The sequence below is a fragment of the Bacillus rossius genome, chromosome 11 (genome assembly GCF_032445375.1).
Source record: "Bacillus rossius redtenbacheri isolate Brsri chromosome 11, Brsri_v3, whole genome shotgun sequence".
In the NCBI taxonomy this organism is placed as follows: domain Eukaryota; kingdom Metazoa; phylum Arthropoda; class Insecta; order Phasmatodea; family Bacillidae; genus Bacillus; species Bacillus rossius.
In genome coordinates this window covers 44,845,339-44,860,587 of record NC_086338.1, presented here as the reverse complement: position 1 = coordinate 44,860,587, position 15,249 = coordinate 44,845,339, and the positions used below count along the sequence as shown (strand labels likewise).

The 15,249-nt window shown below is 36.0% G+C and overlaps 1 protein-coding gene across 1 annotated transcript in view; it reads right to left on the bottom strand.

The window, feature by feature from the left end:
- The window catches only part of LOC134536897 (uncharacterized), an 85,200-nt gene extending 70,788 nt beyond the window's left edge, over positions 1-14,412 (bottom strand). Inside the window, exon 1 of the mRNA XM_063376961.1 lies at positions 13,903-14,412. Coding sequence (XP_063233031.1) covers positions 13,903-13,914 — 12 coding nt within the window. The 5' untranslated portion in view covers positions 13,915-14,412. The remainder of the gene's footprint in view (positions 1-13,902) is intronic.
- Positions 14,413-15,249: the final 837 nt, after the last annotated feature.

Here is a 15,249-nt window from a genome sequence, read left to right as displayed (position 1 = left end):
AATGGATCTAAGACACCAGCCCCTGATCCCCGCCGCCAGGGGCGCTGGGGAGCTGCAGGTCGCTTCGCGGGCGCGCCCAGTTCCGCGGCCGCCCACGCCTCGTGCAGGGTCAGTTCCCCCCCACTCCTCCTCTTCTACCCCCACTCCTCCTCTACCCGGGCCCCGCCCCTCGTCGCCGCGAGGTGTGACCGACCCGGCCCGAGGCTCCGCGCGGCTCTTAAGGTGGGCTCCCCCGCACACGCACAGAACAAGGAGGGAAATAAACAAGTGCGACTCTGGCAGTGGAAACTGAAACAATGTGTCGCTGCTATCGGTTGGGCGGGCCCATAACTACCAGCAAATAAAAAACATGAATAGAGGTTCTCATACAAAGTTTTTTTTTTTTTAGTTAATACGTTTTTTTAGGTTATATTAAGTTATCTCCTTGGCGGCGCAAAACTATTTTTTTTCCTAACCTAACTAATAACTAAGTGTATTTGGGAGGGGTCTGGGTAGGGAAGACTCTTAAGTGCGTCTCAGGCCGAAGCCTATTCGCTCTAAGCATGCAGGTTATGAACCATGTAGGAGAGGAAGCATGCATCATGTGCTAGGAGGGGATTGGCCAGCCATGGCAACGTTTTAGCCATGCCGAACTCCCCTCACTGACTATTCTACATAGGTTAAAAACTAGATAAGTTGGGCCCAGGTAAAACCTGCATAGACACAGGGAAAAACCCTGGGCACTGACATGCGGGAAGCAAAATTTCATGCATTAATTACAAGCAGGTTGGTTACAGGAAACAGAAGGATGGTTCTGGAAGAAGAGTTGGACAGAGTAGAAAGACTACTATGCAAATGGGCGGGAGCTTGGACATTTTGTCCGCATTTGTTTTGGTGGCACTGGCTGTTTTGGGTGTGACTTTGTCGTTTCCCACCAGGCTTCCAGCCAGCCTAGACTAAGTTAAGAAGGGGAGAAATACGTGTACGCTGTTGAATTTAAGCAAATGTAAAGAAACATTAAATTAACATAAAAATAAACATTTAAAAATATGTTTCGTTTCGTAGTTTTAATTTAATCGTGCTTTGTCGCGAAGTGGTGCATCGAGCCTGGACTCAGGAGTGGACAGTGTCTCAGGTTGACCAAAGTCGGTTAGGAAAATTATCCAGTCCTTCATCTCGAAAAAACTAATTTAATCGGTGCGAAAATACTTAATGCTGTTTTGTAATAAACCGTCATGTAATAAATACAGGAGTAGGAGGTGCAGAAACTCATTGTATTACACACCACAAAATTAGTGGCTACCTAAATAGAGTGAATTTTCACTGGTTTGTTTGCCTGATAATGGCTTATACATTGCTTCTCCTAATAAATTAATGTAGTTATGTCAGCAATATATTATGAAAAACTACTTTCTAGCTGACGGGCCCGTAACTACTTCAAAAAACTAGGTCTCAGTCTCGGTAATTAAGAGTTTCTCCCCCCCCCCCCCCCCATGCCCACACACGCCATGCTGATCTTAGCTCTCGCGATGCACGGAATTTCGGTAGGAGTGATCTCGCGAGAACGGAACGGAAAATGTGACGCCAAAGATGGCGGACCCCACGTGTAGCAACATAAACCTGTATGTAGTCAATTTCGTGAACATTAGGGGTCGTGCCAAACGTATTGGTGTTGCCAAATGAAACTTTATGATAGTGAAACTGCCCTGGAATATACAAAAAAGTAGTAAAAGTCAAAAGTAATTCCCAGTTTAAAAAAAGTAAGAAAACTGGCATTACAATGTAATAATACATATTCTCCGTCTAATTTCCCAACAGGTTTAGTAGCACAGCAGTAGAGTGAGCGCTTGTTAACCTCAATGGACATTGTTCAGATTTTGTAACTGGATTTTTTTTTTACTTTTTTGATAACAAAATATAATAATGTTAAATCAACTCATTAATGTTAAAGTTTGTTTGTAGGAAATATTTACACACTCATTTTAGTCGTTAAAGCAAAAACAAATATACAAACATATACTTAGTGCTCTAATAGGTCTTTTAACATTTTTTCAAGTTTAAATATTTTAGTAATGCCATAGAAGTATAACTTCTAACGTGTAAAAAAACAACTTTATAGCATTAACTTTTTTGGTGAATTTTAACCAGATGAACAGTGTTTTAATAAAATTCCTTGGCGAAAATCAAGTAGGTGTTTTATCGGAGCCGTTTCTAATAGTTTAAAATTTCCTGTTCTTTCACACTACTCTGCTATCTGCGTTTGATGGTCGCAAACAACGTTTGCAATTCAGGGAGCGAATTCTAGCGGCGGGCACCGAAAGTAGCCTAAGTGCGTGATCCGCATCCAGAATTTTTTTTATATTTGAAAAGCGAATATTTTATTTATCAGTTCATTTGTAACGTTCGACATTATTTCAAAGAATTATACGTTAGATTTCGAGTCAGAGTTTCATATTTTAAGTTTATTCGCAACAAAAACATGAGAACACGTGATTTTGCTCGTTACCGAGGTTGGATGTTTACACATCACATGCGAGTACTAACAGACCCGCTCACGTGTTATTTTGAAGTTATACTTATAATGCGACTTCCAACAAGGTTGCGTTAAACGTTTAACGATCCTGGGGAGGGGGAATAGAAAGAGACAGAGCGAGAGTAAGGAACTAAGTAGAGAGTAAGAAAAAAAAATAAAGATCCTGACAGTTTGTAGTGTCGCCATATTTGTTTCAATTTTCAATACCCTTTTTGTATATTACAATTTAAATTGCAGAAAAAAAATCATGTTTCACAGACACATAAATAGTGAGTGTGTGTCATTTCTCTATGTCCACGAGGTCTCGCCGCGTCAATTTTCTCCTTGGGGCGAACCCGTCCGCTTTATTAAAAACAACAGCTTTTATCGTTGAATGATTTCATGATTTATTTTTTTAGTTTGATTTGATACAATATGATTTCACTAAAATCAATTTCTACCCCTTCCTATTTTCATTTCCACATTACGAAGTTTGACTTCTTTCGCGCGGAGGGACTCCACGCACTATTTTTGCATGCAATTAAAAACTATTTTTTAATGATGCCAAAGAAGTATAACTTTTCACGCGCGTACCTAAGTACACGCACCCGTTTTTTTCCCTCGTCATTACTTCTAGTTAAGGCTGTAGTTTGGATTTGTTTTTCTGCCACAGATATTTCTAACAGATATTCACTTAATGCAATAGGAATTTTGGGTGTGAATATTTGTAGTGAAAAAAAAAATATTTGTGGCACAACAACAAATGCAAGGGAGACAAAGAGGTAAAATTTTATAAAAATAGCCCTTAAAAAAAGTGATGTTAAGAAATTAAAAAAAAAACATAATGGCCTTGAGTCCGGGTTTATAAACTACGCAAGAAACACAAGATGAAATAGTCCCAAAACGACGATTTCAAATAATACCCGTTTGTAAACTAGGCATGGGCTTACGTTTCTGCCTTCCGTATTTTAAGTGGAATGTTCCGAAATAGGAGACAACGATCTAGAGTAACGTATTGCATATTTTTTTTTAGTTGATTAAAAAATCGTATCTCCGAAACTAATTAAGTAATATTTAAATTAATGATAAAAAAATAAACTATTAAATATTAATTTAACATATGTGCAAGATTCCGCCCCTAGGAGGCGTAAAGGGGTTAAGTTTGTTTTTAAAAAAAATGAATTTTTTTGCGAATCTACTAGAACCAAGGGTTAGAAATTAAGAATGAACATTAAGCATATAGAGTTACAAATTGTATTTTTGAAGTTTTCCGGATTTCGTCTTTTAAGGGTGTGAAAAGGAAGTAAGTTTGATTAATCATAAAAAATTCATACATCCATAGCAAAAAAAAAGATGGATGTAATTATCTTACCATAAATAACATAAATAATTAATTACTTTGTGTCTATTAATTATGAAAAAAAATTTGGAATTAGTCACACACTTTTTTTAAAAGTAATATTTTAGCAATACTCTGAAACTGCGCGAGCGAATCCACAGGTTTTAAGCTAATAGAATATAAAATTGGAACAATTTAGTTTTAAATTCAATTTTACTGGCTGCTAAGTGATATAATTTATTTTCTTTCAGAAAAAAAATTAATTTTTCTTGGAATTTAAAACCATCAGAAATTTTATGATTTTAAAAAGCTAAATAAAATAAAATAAACTTTACTGAAGGAATTCTAACGATACCACGCAGTAGCCACCAGCATTGCCTTTAAAAACAAAACAAAAAATTGGTTGTCTGTAAAGTCGGTTCACGGACGATAGTTAAACGATTAAATTATTGCATACTTTTATGAATTTAATTGAATCATTTTTATTTAATTATCACTATTTTGTATGGATACAAAGAAGGAGTGAAATGAAATCTACAATTTAATTGATAAATTTACTTTTATTTGCACTCATTAATTCAAATATGTTTATTACTTTAACGAACAGATTATTTTAACTATACCTTTTATACATGTTTGCTATTTAACTTCTTCCAATCTGTGTTATTATGTTAATGATAGGACGATGATAGGAAAAGTAGGAAACGAATAGGAATGTTTCAAGTTTAATGTACCTCGAAAAAGTCAAATCGATTGTTGTTCCAATCGAGTGGAAGAGAGATAGATGCGGCGCAAGCGTACAATGAGCGTAACGGGACAAAGCGTAACGGGACAATGTTCGCAATGGGACAATGAGTCATCCTTTTTCGTGCGTGCAGCCGGCATTCATCGATTTATTAGAAGTTGTCACGTCAAAAATGTTCAGTTATTTGTTCCATTTGGTTTTGCTTAACCATATTGCACAAAATTATTAAAAATTCATCTTTGTTAGCTAATTATGCAAAAAGCATATACTATATACATATAATTTTGTTGAATATATATATATACACGTGTTGAAGTACGGCCTCTCAATAAGTCTACAGATTTAACCGTGTTAGACGTAAAAACAAAACAATGAGTTTGAAACGGGACATATGCCCTTAAATAAATCCGATTCGTGCGACTCGAGCTGTGCGGGCGTTGATGTCCGGTGTGGGCGCTAGTTGACTCGCAAGGTGTCTCAGGGTTCCTGAGTTAACCGTGACTCATTTCCTGGGTTTTGGGGACATGGCGAGTTTGAGACGCACAGCAGGGCAAAGGGCAGCACTGCAGTAGACGCCTACCCACCCTCCATTTGTAGAGACCTTCGCACACAAACTCGTCTCGCGCATTTTTTTTTCCGTCGCGTCTCAGGGCGCGGTATTCCAAGACGTTCGGCTGAGGTGTAGCGAAGGAGCACTAGCTCACGGGGCCGTATTCCAGAACGTGCCCAAACCTAGTCGTAGCATATTCTACACTCAAACCCTTATTGACGTGACAACGTCTAATAAATCGATGAACGCCGGCTGCACGCACGAAAAAGTGTCCCGTTACGCTCATTGTACGCTTGCGCCGCATCTATCTCTCTTCCACTCGATTGGAACAACCATCGATTTGACTTATTCGAGGCACATTAAACTTGAAACACTCCCATTCGTTTCCTACTTTTCCTATCATCGTCCTATCCTTAACAGAATAGCACAGATTGGAAGAAGTTAAATAGCAAACATGTATAAAATTTATAGTTAAAATAATCTCTTCGTTAAAGTAATAAACATATTTGAATTAATGAGAGCAAATAAAAGTAAATTCATCAATTAAATTGTAGATTTAATTTCACTCCTTCTTTGTATCCATACAAAATAGTGATAATTCCATAAAAAAATGATTCAATTTTATTCATAAAAGTATGCAATCATTTCATCAATGTTTTTTTTATGACGTTGTCACGTTAAACTATCGTCCGTAAAGCGACTTTACAGACAACCAATATATATATATATATATTTTTTTTTTATGTCTCGGAATACCGGCCTGAGTTTGTGTTGTTCGACTGCGCCGAGACGCTTGAGACGATGGTCGCGGGAACCGTGACCCAGGACACAGCCTCCGGCGAGGAGGTCGCGGGGGTCCAGGCACGGGCGACACTATGCCCCCCCCCCCCCCCCCCCCCCCGAGGATGCGTGTCCTTATTTGATTGGTAGTTCGCACATCAGTCGTGCGTGGGGGGATGGAGAAGTCGGGGAGCAGGGAGGGAAAGCCTTCATTTCACAGACGAGAGAGCCACACCCGAAGTTCCCCGAAGTTCATGCTCGCTATTTTTTTTTTTTTTTTTTTCCCCGTTCTTTCATTCATTGTATAAACCGGCGTGGCATTAAATTTTGCGGTCGATTAGGATAGTTTAGCTACATTATAAATACTTTGAAACATTGTGGATGGTTGGTTATATTAGGTAAGTATAGCTGCATTAAAAATACTGTAAAATCATTTTATGGTTGCTTAGCAAATAACTTTTTAATAATCATGTAGCTATCCAGGGCTAGGAAACAGTTTACATGATTTCACGGTATCTTTAATGTAGCTATCCTAACCAAATCAACCGTAATGAGTTACAATGAACAAAAAAAACCGAAGATGCACTATCGGGCGTTTGGCTCTTTCGTCTGTGAAAAGAAGGCTTCCCAGCAGGGAGCGGGTCAATGACCTGCCGCCATCTTGGATTTTTAAGAGAAAATTCCACAAATTTCCAAAAAAAAATCCTTAATAGTCACAAATTTTCCCTATTTCAAAGGGGGAAATACCCGTTTTGAGGTGAACATTTCTCGTTTTAATCCACTATAAAGTCGATAGCTTGATATGTCCCCAAAGTGGCTTAGCATTCCCAAAATAAATAAGTAAGTAAATAAAGCCGCTAAGACTGTGTCTTACATAAAAACTCAAAAAACTATTTTATTAAAATAATTATAAAATATTAAAATAAAAAAGGACTCGTATCAAAGAGTTTGAAGACCTCGGTTCGATCTCGGCAATGCAAATAATCGAATTTTGCTCCATCGGGCTTCAAATTCAGCGTTGTAATCTTGGCTACAAATGTAGCCGACTGCTCCATCTTGCTACAACGTAGCCTTGTAACCTGGCCACGATGTAGTCTCGTAGCCTGGCTACAATGAAGCCTTGTAGACTGACTACAAATGTAGCCTTGTAGCCTGGCTACATGTAGCATGTAGCTACAAAGCTACATGTACATATATAAGGATACATTGTAGCCCAGCTACATTTTTTGCCAGATCGAGCAATTGGCTACAATTTTTAGCCATGGCTACTAGGCTACATTTGTAGCAAATTGAGCCATTGGCTAAATTTGTAGCCAGGCTACAAGGCTACATCTATAGCCAAGGCTATGTTTGTAGCCAAGGCAGATCGAGCAGTTGGCTACAATTTCTGGGTTGAGTTTTTAGAGGAAACTACTTAACCTATTTGTAAATATGTCCAAACATTGGTCATCATGCATACTTTTTTAGAGCAGTTTTGGTAATATTAAAAGTGTGTTTCCACAAAAGAAAAATACCCTAGTATCCAACATTACTTTAGTTTATAATACAATTTATGAAAATATTTGCGTAGAATGTTTCTAGGCTATCTGTTTACTGAAGTAAAACATGGACCATTGGTATTACATAAAAAACGCTATTATGAACTTTTAAAATTAAAAATATGTATTACTAACGTATTCTGTTTGCAAACAAATCTGCAATAAAAACATAATTAATTCATTTTTAAAGTTTAATTTTAATAATATCATTGCCGAAAATTCTAAAACTTTCAACTTTCTGACAAAGAACGTTTGATGCTTACTGCATCGTCCCTTTTGCGCTTACGAACACTGACAAACCATCAGTGATCTCAATGTGTGAAAGCAGTAAGTAATTCAATTATTAAAAAAAAGTCACCATGGTTCACGGTTTATTTTAATTTCTCTTTTTATTCCATAAAAACATTAAGTTTACAAAAATTTTAAAAAATCAAAATGTTAGAACATATTTCCTACTATCTGGAAGAATTCGTTAATTTAATATAATAATGGAGAAAATTGGGGAAGGCTGATGATTATGAAACTTTTGAAAAAAAAAATCCTGTAGCTTAAAAAGTAAGACTTTTATAACCATGGTTCACGGTTTATTTTAATTTTTCTTTTTATTCCATAAAAACATAAACAGTATACAAAAATTTAAAAAAATCAAAATGTTAGAACATATTTTCTACTCTCTGGAAGAATTCGTTAATTTAATATAATAATGGAGAAAATTGGTGAAGGCTGATGATTTTAAAACTTTTGAAAAAAAAAATTCCTATAGCTTAAAAAGTAAGACTATTATAGTTTTTGTTTTCTGATTCAGTACTTTAATTAATTTGCCTATCACTGTTCTCGGCTTGATGCCGAGTTATGAGTCATACAGTACACATTTTGGTGTCAGGCTATATAAATTGTATAAAAATTTTCTATGCTGGCCTCTATTACATTTTAAAGTTCTGTTACATGTTCTGAATGAAGATGATTTGATGCAGTGGAGTATTTAATTTTGTTATTTGCTACTATTCCGCCAGTAGTAAAGGTCACTCACGTGTGTGGTGTACATTCTAACCTGATTCTTAGCAACATACCAACACGAAGCACATAGTTTTGACGAGCTGCCAAGTCCAATCACGAGTACAGTCACGCAACTTAATTCCCAGTAAAAATATTAGGACATGGTAAAACATCACACAATTCAAACGATTATCTCTTTTGAATAATAGAAATGTGCACAATCGAGTCTGGTTCTCTAGATTTGAAATTTCAGTTTCAAAAATAAAAATAACGCTCTCATATATATTATCCTAAAACCACAAATCTGCTGGCTTCTAAATATAATTACTTCTTCAAATCCACTTGGTGGAGGCTAGCATAAAAGAGTTTAAAATCTGACAGAAGGAGTTGAGTAGCGAGTATTAGCAATAAATTGAAGTTGTTACCTTATATTTCACAGTATTTTTATTCAAAATATATTTCAAAGAATACTATGAAAAGAAGCTGGTCTCACTAGAGATCTGAAAAATTCGCGCTATTATTTGGAGAGAGAATAGTCTGCATTCCAACATTACAAAATTCAAATGACCCAAAAAAATTGCAATTCGGTGGGACAGCAGTTAAATGCGACAGCAGCCAGTATACAATAGACACCCACTTATTTGTGTACTGCAGTGTGGAGTTTATCCTTCTGGCAGAAAATAACGAGAATTGTTTCAGGTCTCTACTCGTCACTAAAGGTTTAATATCTGATTCGAAAATGACAACAAAACAATTTTGTCGGTTGGTTGTTTATTTTTTTCTTCTTCAAAGTTTAAGTTATGTGATACATCTACTACTACATATACCTATAATACATGACATTATTTTATTTAAAAAAATTACTCTCTAGCAGAATACAGATTCACAAGTGGTTATAATCCTGCCACTAATTCGTTTCAATTTACTACATATGTATATTTAAGTATGTGACATAACTTAGGAAGGAGTTTGAAGAAAAGGAAGATCGAAAACTCAAAATGTCATTCAAAAGAGTCACGTCTTGCATGCACTTTCACGGTGCAACACGCCTGGGATAGTGAAATTGTAGGCTAGCTAATTGAGATGTGATTAAAATGCCATATAAACTTTATTCTGCCTATTTTTTACGCCATGAAAAACCTCATAAGTTCTGTAACATGAGCTGCGATGAATCTTGAGTAATGGCATAACTAATCGATCACACGGCGCTGTAATTTGTATGTGTTTCAGTAAAGCATTTTATTCAAACATTATGTGCAAAATTATTATCATTTGGTTGGACTAAAACTTCTTACCTAAGTGAAAAAACAGTTTTACATGAAATAGAAAACTCGTTTACAAAATAATACGTGTTTACGGAAGTTTCGCAAGTTATTCGCTCCATTTCTGAGGATTTGTTTTTTAATTATATTGTATTGACTGAGATAAAATTCCGAAGCATTAATCTAGGCCAAGGATTTAGAATAGGACAATTAATATGCAGAGAAATACAAGAGGGCATTAATGCAATAAAATTTTTGAAATCAAATTAAATTTCAATAAAAAAAATTTAATTCATAATGATATTGTTTTTATAGTCTAAAATTAAATTTATAGCTAATCTTGAGTAAGAAATTTTGGTAATATTTAAATTTACACTCTATATTTACCACCATTTTTGTTAGCAGATTATTATGTAAGTTAGGGGACTTAGATCTGATAATTTATAGACTGGTTAACAAATTATCACCTAAATAGCAAATATTGATCGTTGGCTTTCGTGGCCAAAGTTTTTAAACTACTTCTTGGCCTTTTTTTTTTTTTTTAAGACCACGTCCGACGAAATAATAAAGTGCACTTGATGGTTTTAAAATTATCATTTTATTTCTGATTACTTACAGTTTAATTAAGAAAAGATCATAAATTTTAAGTGTGACTGTTCAAATCACAAGGATTATCATGATTAGTGATAATTTAGTTGGTACATGTTATACTCATAAGCCCATTTGGTCTAAAGGTTAGCGTGTCTGGCTGGCGGGCTGAGGGACCCGGGTTCGAATCCCTGTCGGGGAGGGGAATTTCAAACCGTTCTCCCTGGGTTCAGGACTGAGTGTTTATGATGTCCATATCACCTTTATCCTGCGGAAGGTAATGGGAAACTATCGCAGAATCTTCCTGCCTCGCCAAGCATAGGGACGTCTCGGCTGTGATCACAAACGCCTCATCATTCTGTACTCAAGATATAATTCACAATATAAATCTGGATTTTGTAACAAAACAACTTTAAAAGCTTTCTATAAAAAAAAAATTAATGTACTACTGCAGCGAAAACACTGACAATGAATAAATATGGTATGGTATCTATTTACAATTTAATGTATTTAGTTTCCAAGTTGTAGACGTACAAACAATTATACATTTAAACACCTCAAAATTTCATTTATTTCAACACAGAAATTTTCCGCCATTAACTGAATAAAAAAAATGATCACCAGGCCTTCAAGGGGCGACTAGAGATCCCCAACATACATTGTTCAAGCAAATGTGATGCATAGCAAGGGGTGTATTCAGCTAAAAACATAATTTGTAATAGGTGGATGCATTATTTGAAATCCAACATTTTCATTGGGGAAGAGGGTTTAATGACTTCTCACTGATGACGCTGTGTCACAATTTCGTAATTAGTAGGTCTATCTTTAAAAAATGTTTCAATAACAATAACCAATGTGTTACATAGTAACAAAAATTGGTTGTTTATACATTTTTTCTGTGTTATTTTTTTTCCCCCATTTCCTCTCCTTGTACCTCCACACTTAGGGATATGCTTATGATGCATACAGATAAATCGCTGCTACAAATTAATTCATCCTTTCACTAACCTAACAAAACTAAGTTATTCATGTGTTTTAATTTCCAAATTTCAATAAAATAATGAATATACAAACAAAATATTAACTAAATAAAATAAGTAGGTACTATAGCTCAAACTTTAGTGTCCTCGATTACGAGTGGAAGACGCTTCAATAGTCCAGTTTCTGAGCTGCCTTAAATACTTGAATCAGTTGCTGCAGTTCCTTAAGCATCAACTAACTTCGGTGAAATGGTTCTAGAATTATATTCCCGGGTAAGAATTAATATGACTCGCTTTTTTAACGGCCAAAAATAAGCGTAAGTTTTTTTTTTGTTAACCACTCCCTGATTAGTGTGTATATATAATATATACATATATGTACATACACACAAGCCAAGTTGTAATTAAAGGTTTGATGCCATATTAACTTGAAAAGTCCTGCTTGCGTATCATTATTGTAAATTTTATCATGATTACTTTTATAGGTATTTCTATTAAATATTTCTTTCATACTTTGACTGCTCAGCTAGAATACGTCATATCGGATTCAAAATTCCAAAATTTTAATCATAAAATTAGTGAAACTGTTAATACCTACACTAATAGTAAAAATGTATACATAGCAGCTTGTTAAATATATACGTAAATAATTATAATTATTACTGTACCAATATTAAATCTCTCGCAGGGGAAAATTTTAAGCATCGGCCTAAACCTAAATAAAACCTATTATAATGAATAATTGTAGTTCAAATTTATAATATAAATATATGTGTATTTTATTTATCGTTCAATAGTATTTTGAAAACTGAAAGTAATATATCTAATGGTTAATATGTACATTGTAATTTTATGTCTGTGTATTGAGTTGTTTCGTGAGTTGAAACAATGTAATTTCAAAAGTTAGAACTATCAGTGTATATATTGTGTAAATGTGGTCCATCTGTTGTTTTCAGTTTTTATGTTATTTTTGCCTTATATGTATATCGTTCTATAGAGGCTAACCACTGTTTGATAGCAAAAATATTTACCAATAAATAAAATTTTATTGCTATCTGGAAAGAAACTGGAAAACTGTAGAGGCACCTATATAATGTTTACCAGGTGAAAAATATCATCTTCGAAGTAGGCACCCAATTTAATATGTAGCTACTTTTCGTTTTGTGCTCATCTTCCAAAAGTTAATTAAAAATTATCTGCAGTGCAGTTTATGTGATGCCTAAGTGGGTCAATATGTCTATATGTTCTAAACAAGCGGCGTTAAGTCACACAGGTCTTTGGGATTAATGAAGCTTTTTAGTGGACATTATTATAATTCCTTCCCCCTACCCCTCATCAAAAAAAATGATTAGCCTACGTTTAAACTTTTGACACAATAAGGATGCACTTTTTTTCTTCATTATTCTGATTTTTATATTTCTTATATTTTACTCAAATTACGAACTTATATGTTAAACCACCAAAAATAACTTAATTCAAACTTTTCAGCTGTTGAATTCATGACAATTTCACGACTTCCTGCATTTCATTCCCGTTCATCAAAACAAAACAAACTCTACGGGTAGCAGGTAGCTTATGCATCGAGAACTAATTATTTTTAAGGGTTTTAACAAGTTAATACCTCATATTTTGTTTTCTTTATAAACCACTGCATGTGCTTTTTGTGATAATTATGTTCCATTCAACTTCTATGCAAATTTTCACCAAATAAGTAGGCTACCTACTTTAGTGTTTTTGCTTTCGCTTAATTTAATAATAACGATCATAGCATTAATTTTACTGTTAGTAATGAAAATAATTTATAGTGCATTCCAGCTAGTTTAAAATTTTTTCAAACGACTTCCGACTTTACTTCTTTAAAAAAAACTGCATGATATTCCATTTTAGCATCTTACACTTGTTTCAACTGATAACATATTGGGACATAGTTTTATATTTCAAACTTTCTTCACTGAAAGTAAACACCAAACAATAATTAAAAAGTGTGTAGATTAGCTGTAATGCACTGAAAAATACAAGCAAGCTTTTACTTAAATGTATCAAGTAATTTTCTGTATATAGGCTAATGTACCTTTGTCTACTGTTTGACATGTTCAGGTTAGCCAACTTTACTAAATTTACTTTCTTGTACGTTAATAATAACTTAAAGACTACAATTTTAGTTAATACGTTGGGATTAAAGTAATAAAAAATATTTTCCCTATAACATGCAAGTGTATTAAGTAGCTTTTCCCTGGAAGTGTAGACATAACGAAATACTTAGAAAAATAGGATGTTTTTGTATCAGAGACCAAAAAATCGTTAATGGATAAATGCGTTTATTTAAAAAGTAGCTTATCATTTACTCTCTACACAAATCAATACCCTGTATGTAAAACATTTCCAATTGTATGGGAGACAGGAAATAATCAGTGTATTACGAGTTGGTTCTTGGAAACCACAAGCGAGCATTCGAACGTATATAAATACACAACGAAGTTGAAAGTCCAAGAAAGTGTGCTGGACATATATTTACAAAAAAAAAAAGAATGCATTTTATTGCGAGGACTGAGAAGTGGATGGCAGCGTCCTGTACGACTGTTTGAGACGGATAGCGTGCGACAAACGGGCGAATGCAGGAGCAGGCAACTCACCTCTCTTGCCATCACGGCATTTCCCTGCAGTGTGGGGGCGGAACGACCTGCCGTCCTGCCGCAGCAGGGCACAGCAGGCTACGCGGCGTCCGAGCACCCCTCGTCACTTCATCTTCCGCCGGCCTGTCATCACCACTCACAAAAACACACTGAACCGGCGATCCGACACACTGCAATCCCGATATCGCCAGCCGACCCAAAACAACGAAGCCTTTCCGCCGAGCCCCCTCCCTCCCCCACGCCAACAATGGAGAAGAAATTTCAAAGAAACAAAAAAATAATAAAAAAAGGAACACCCGTTACGATCGTTCACTGCTGCGGACGCGCGCGTTCATTCCTTCGAGTTCCCGCGTATCCTGATCAATCCCTCACGGAAAAACATCCGTCCGTGCACCATCTCCGGTTTTTATTAATCCATGTTTTCTTTTTTTTTTTTTTTTACGTATAGCTTGGCCCGGCCCTGCCTGCCTCGAACGGCCGCCCTATGCTAGCGAACACTGCGCCCGCCCGCCATCTAGCGGCACGATCGATGCTCGGCACGGGTCTCGGTGCAGTCTCGCCCGTGCGCGCATGCGCGAGGTGAGGCCTCGGCGTTGCCACGTCCACCCCGCCCTGTTCCGCCCGCGACGCGTGCATTGAATGGACTGGCCTGCTGCTCGCGGTCTGATCGGCGCAGGCGTTTCGCAAATGGACACCTCTTCTGTCGTATACTTTAAAACTGGAACTTCCTGCTCCCTTATTGGAGACGGTGGGGGGCGGGAAGTCGAGTGTATCCCCCATTTACCCCTCCGCAAGCGACGCCACACCCTCTACACCGTTGCGCACATGTGTCGGACATAACCTCTACCCTCCCTTGTACTATGTGAAAATCATTCAGCTACAGAGAATAAAGTTGTCACTCAACTGTGACCCCATTTTAAACTCCTTGCTTGTGCACATTATGACCTGGATGAACGTGAGAACATGGGTAATACATAAATTAAACAAAGCACTACTACAGAGTGAACACTCAATGCTACCGAATCTTTAGGTTTTTTTTCTGCATAGTAGCCATACAAAGTTGCAAACTTGACAAACATGAAAGTGGTTTTGTAATTATTCTGAGAAACGATAAACGCACTGTAAGTTAATTAATTAGGCATATCATTATTAAATAATAATTTAAAGTGCAAAAATATTTAGGTTAGCCTTAATAGTCAAAATAAGTGTGTACGTGAAAGCTAGGAAATTTTTCGTTAGTATGTGGAGTAGCAGCGCTGGACTCGTAGTTTCATTTACTATTTAGCTAAAATATTGATGGGAGATTGAAGGAAAACTATAAATGTTATTTGGTGTTTGACTTTTTGA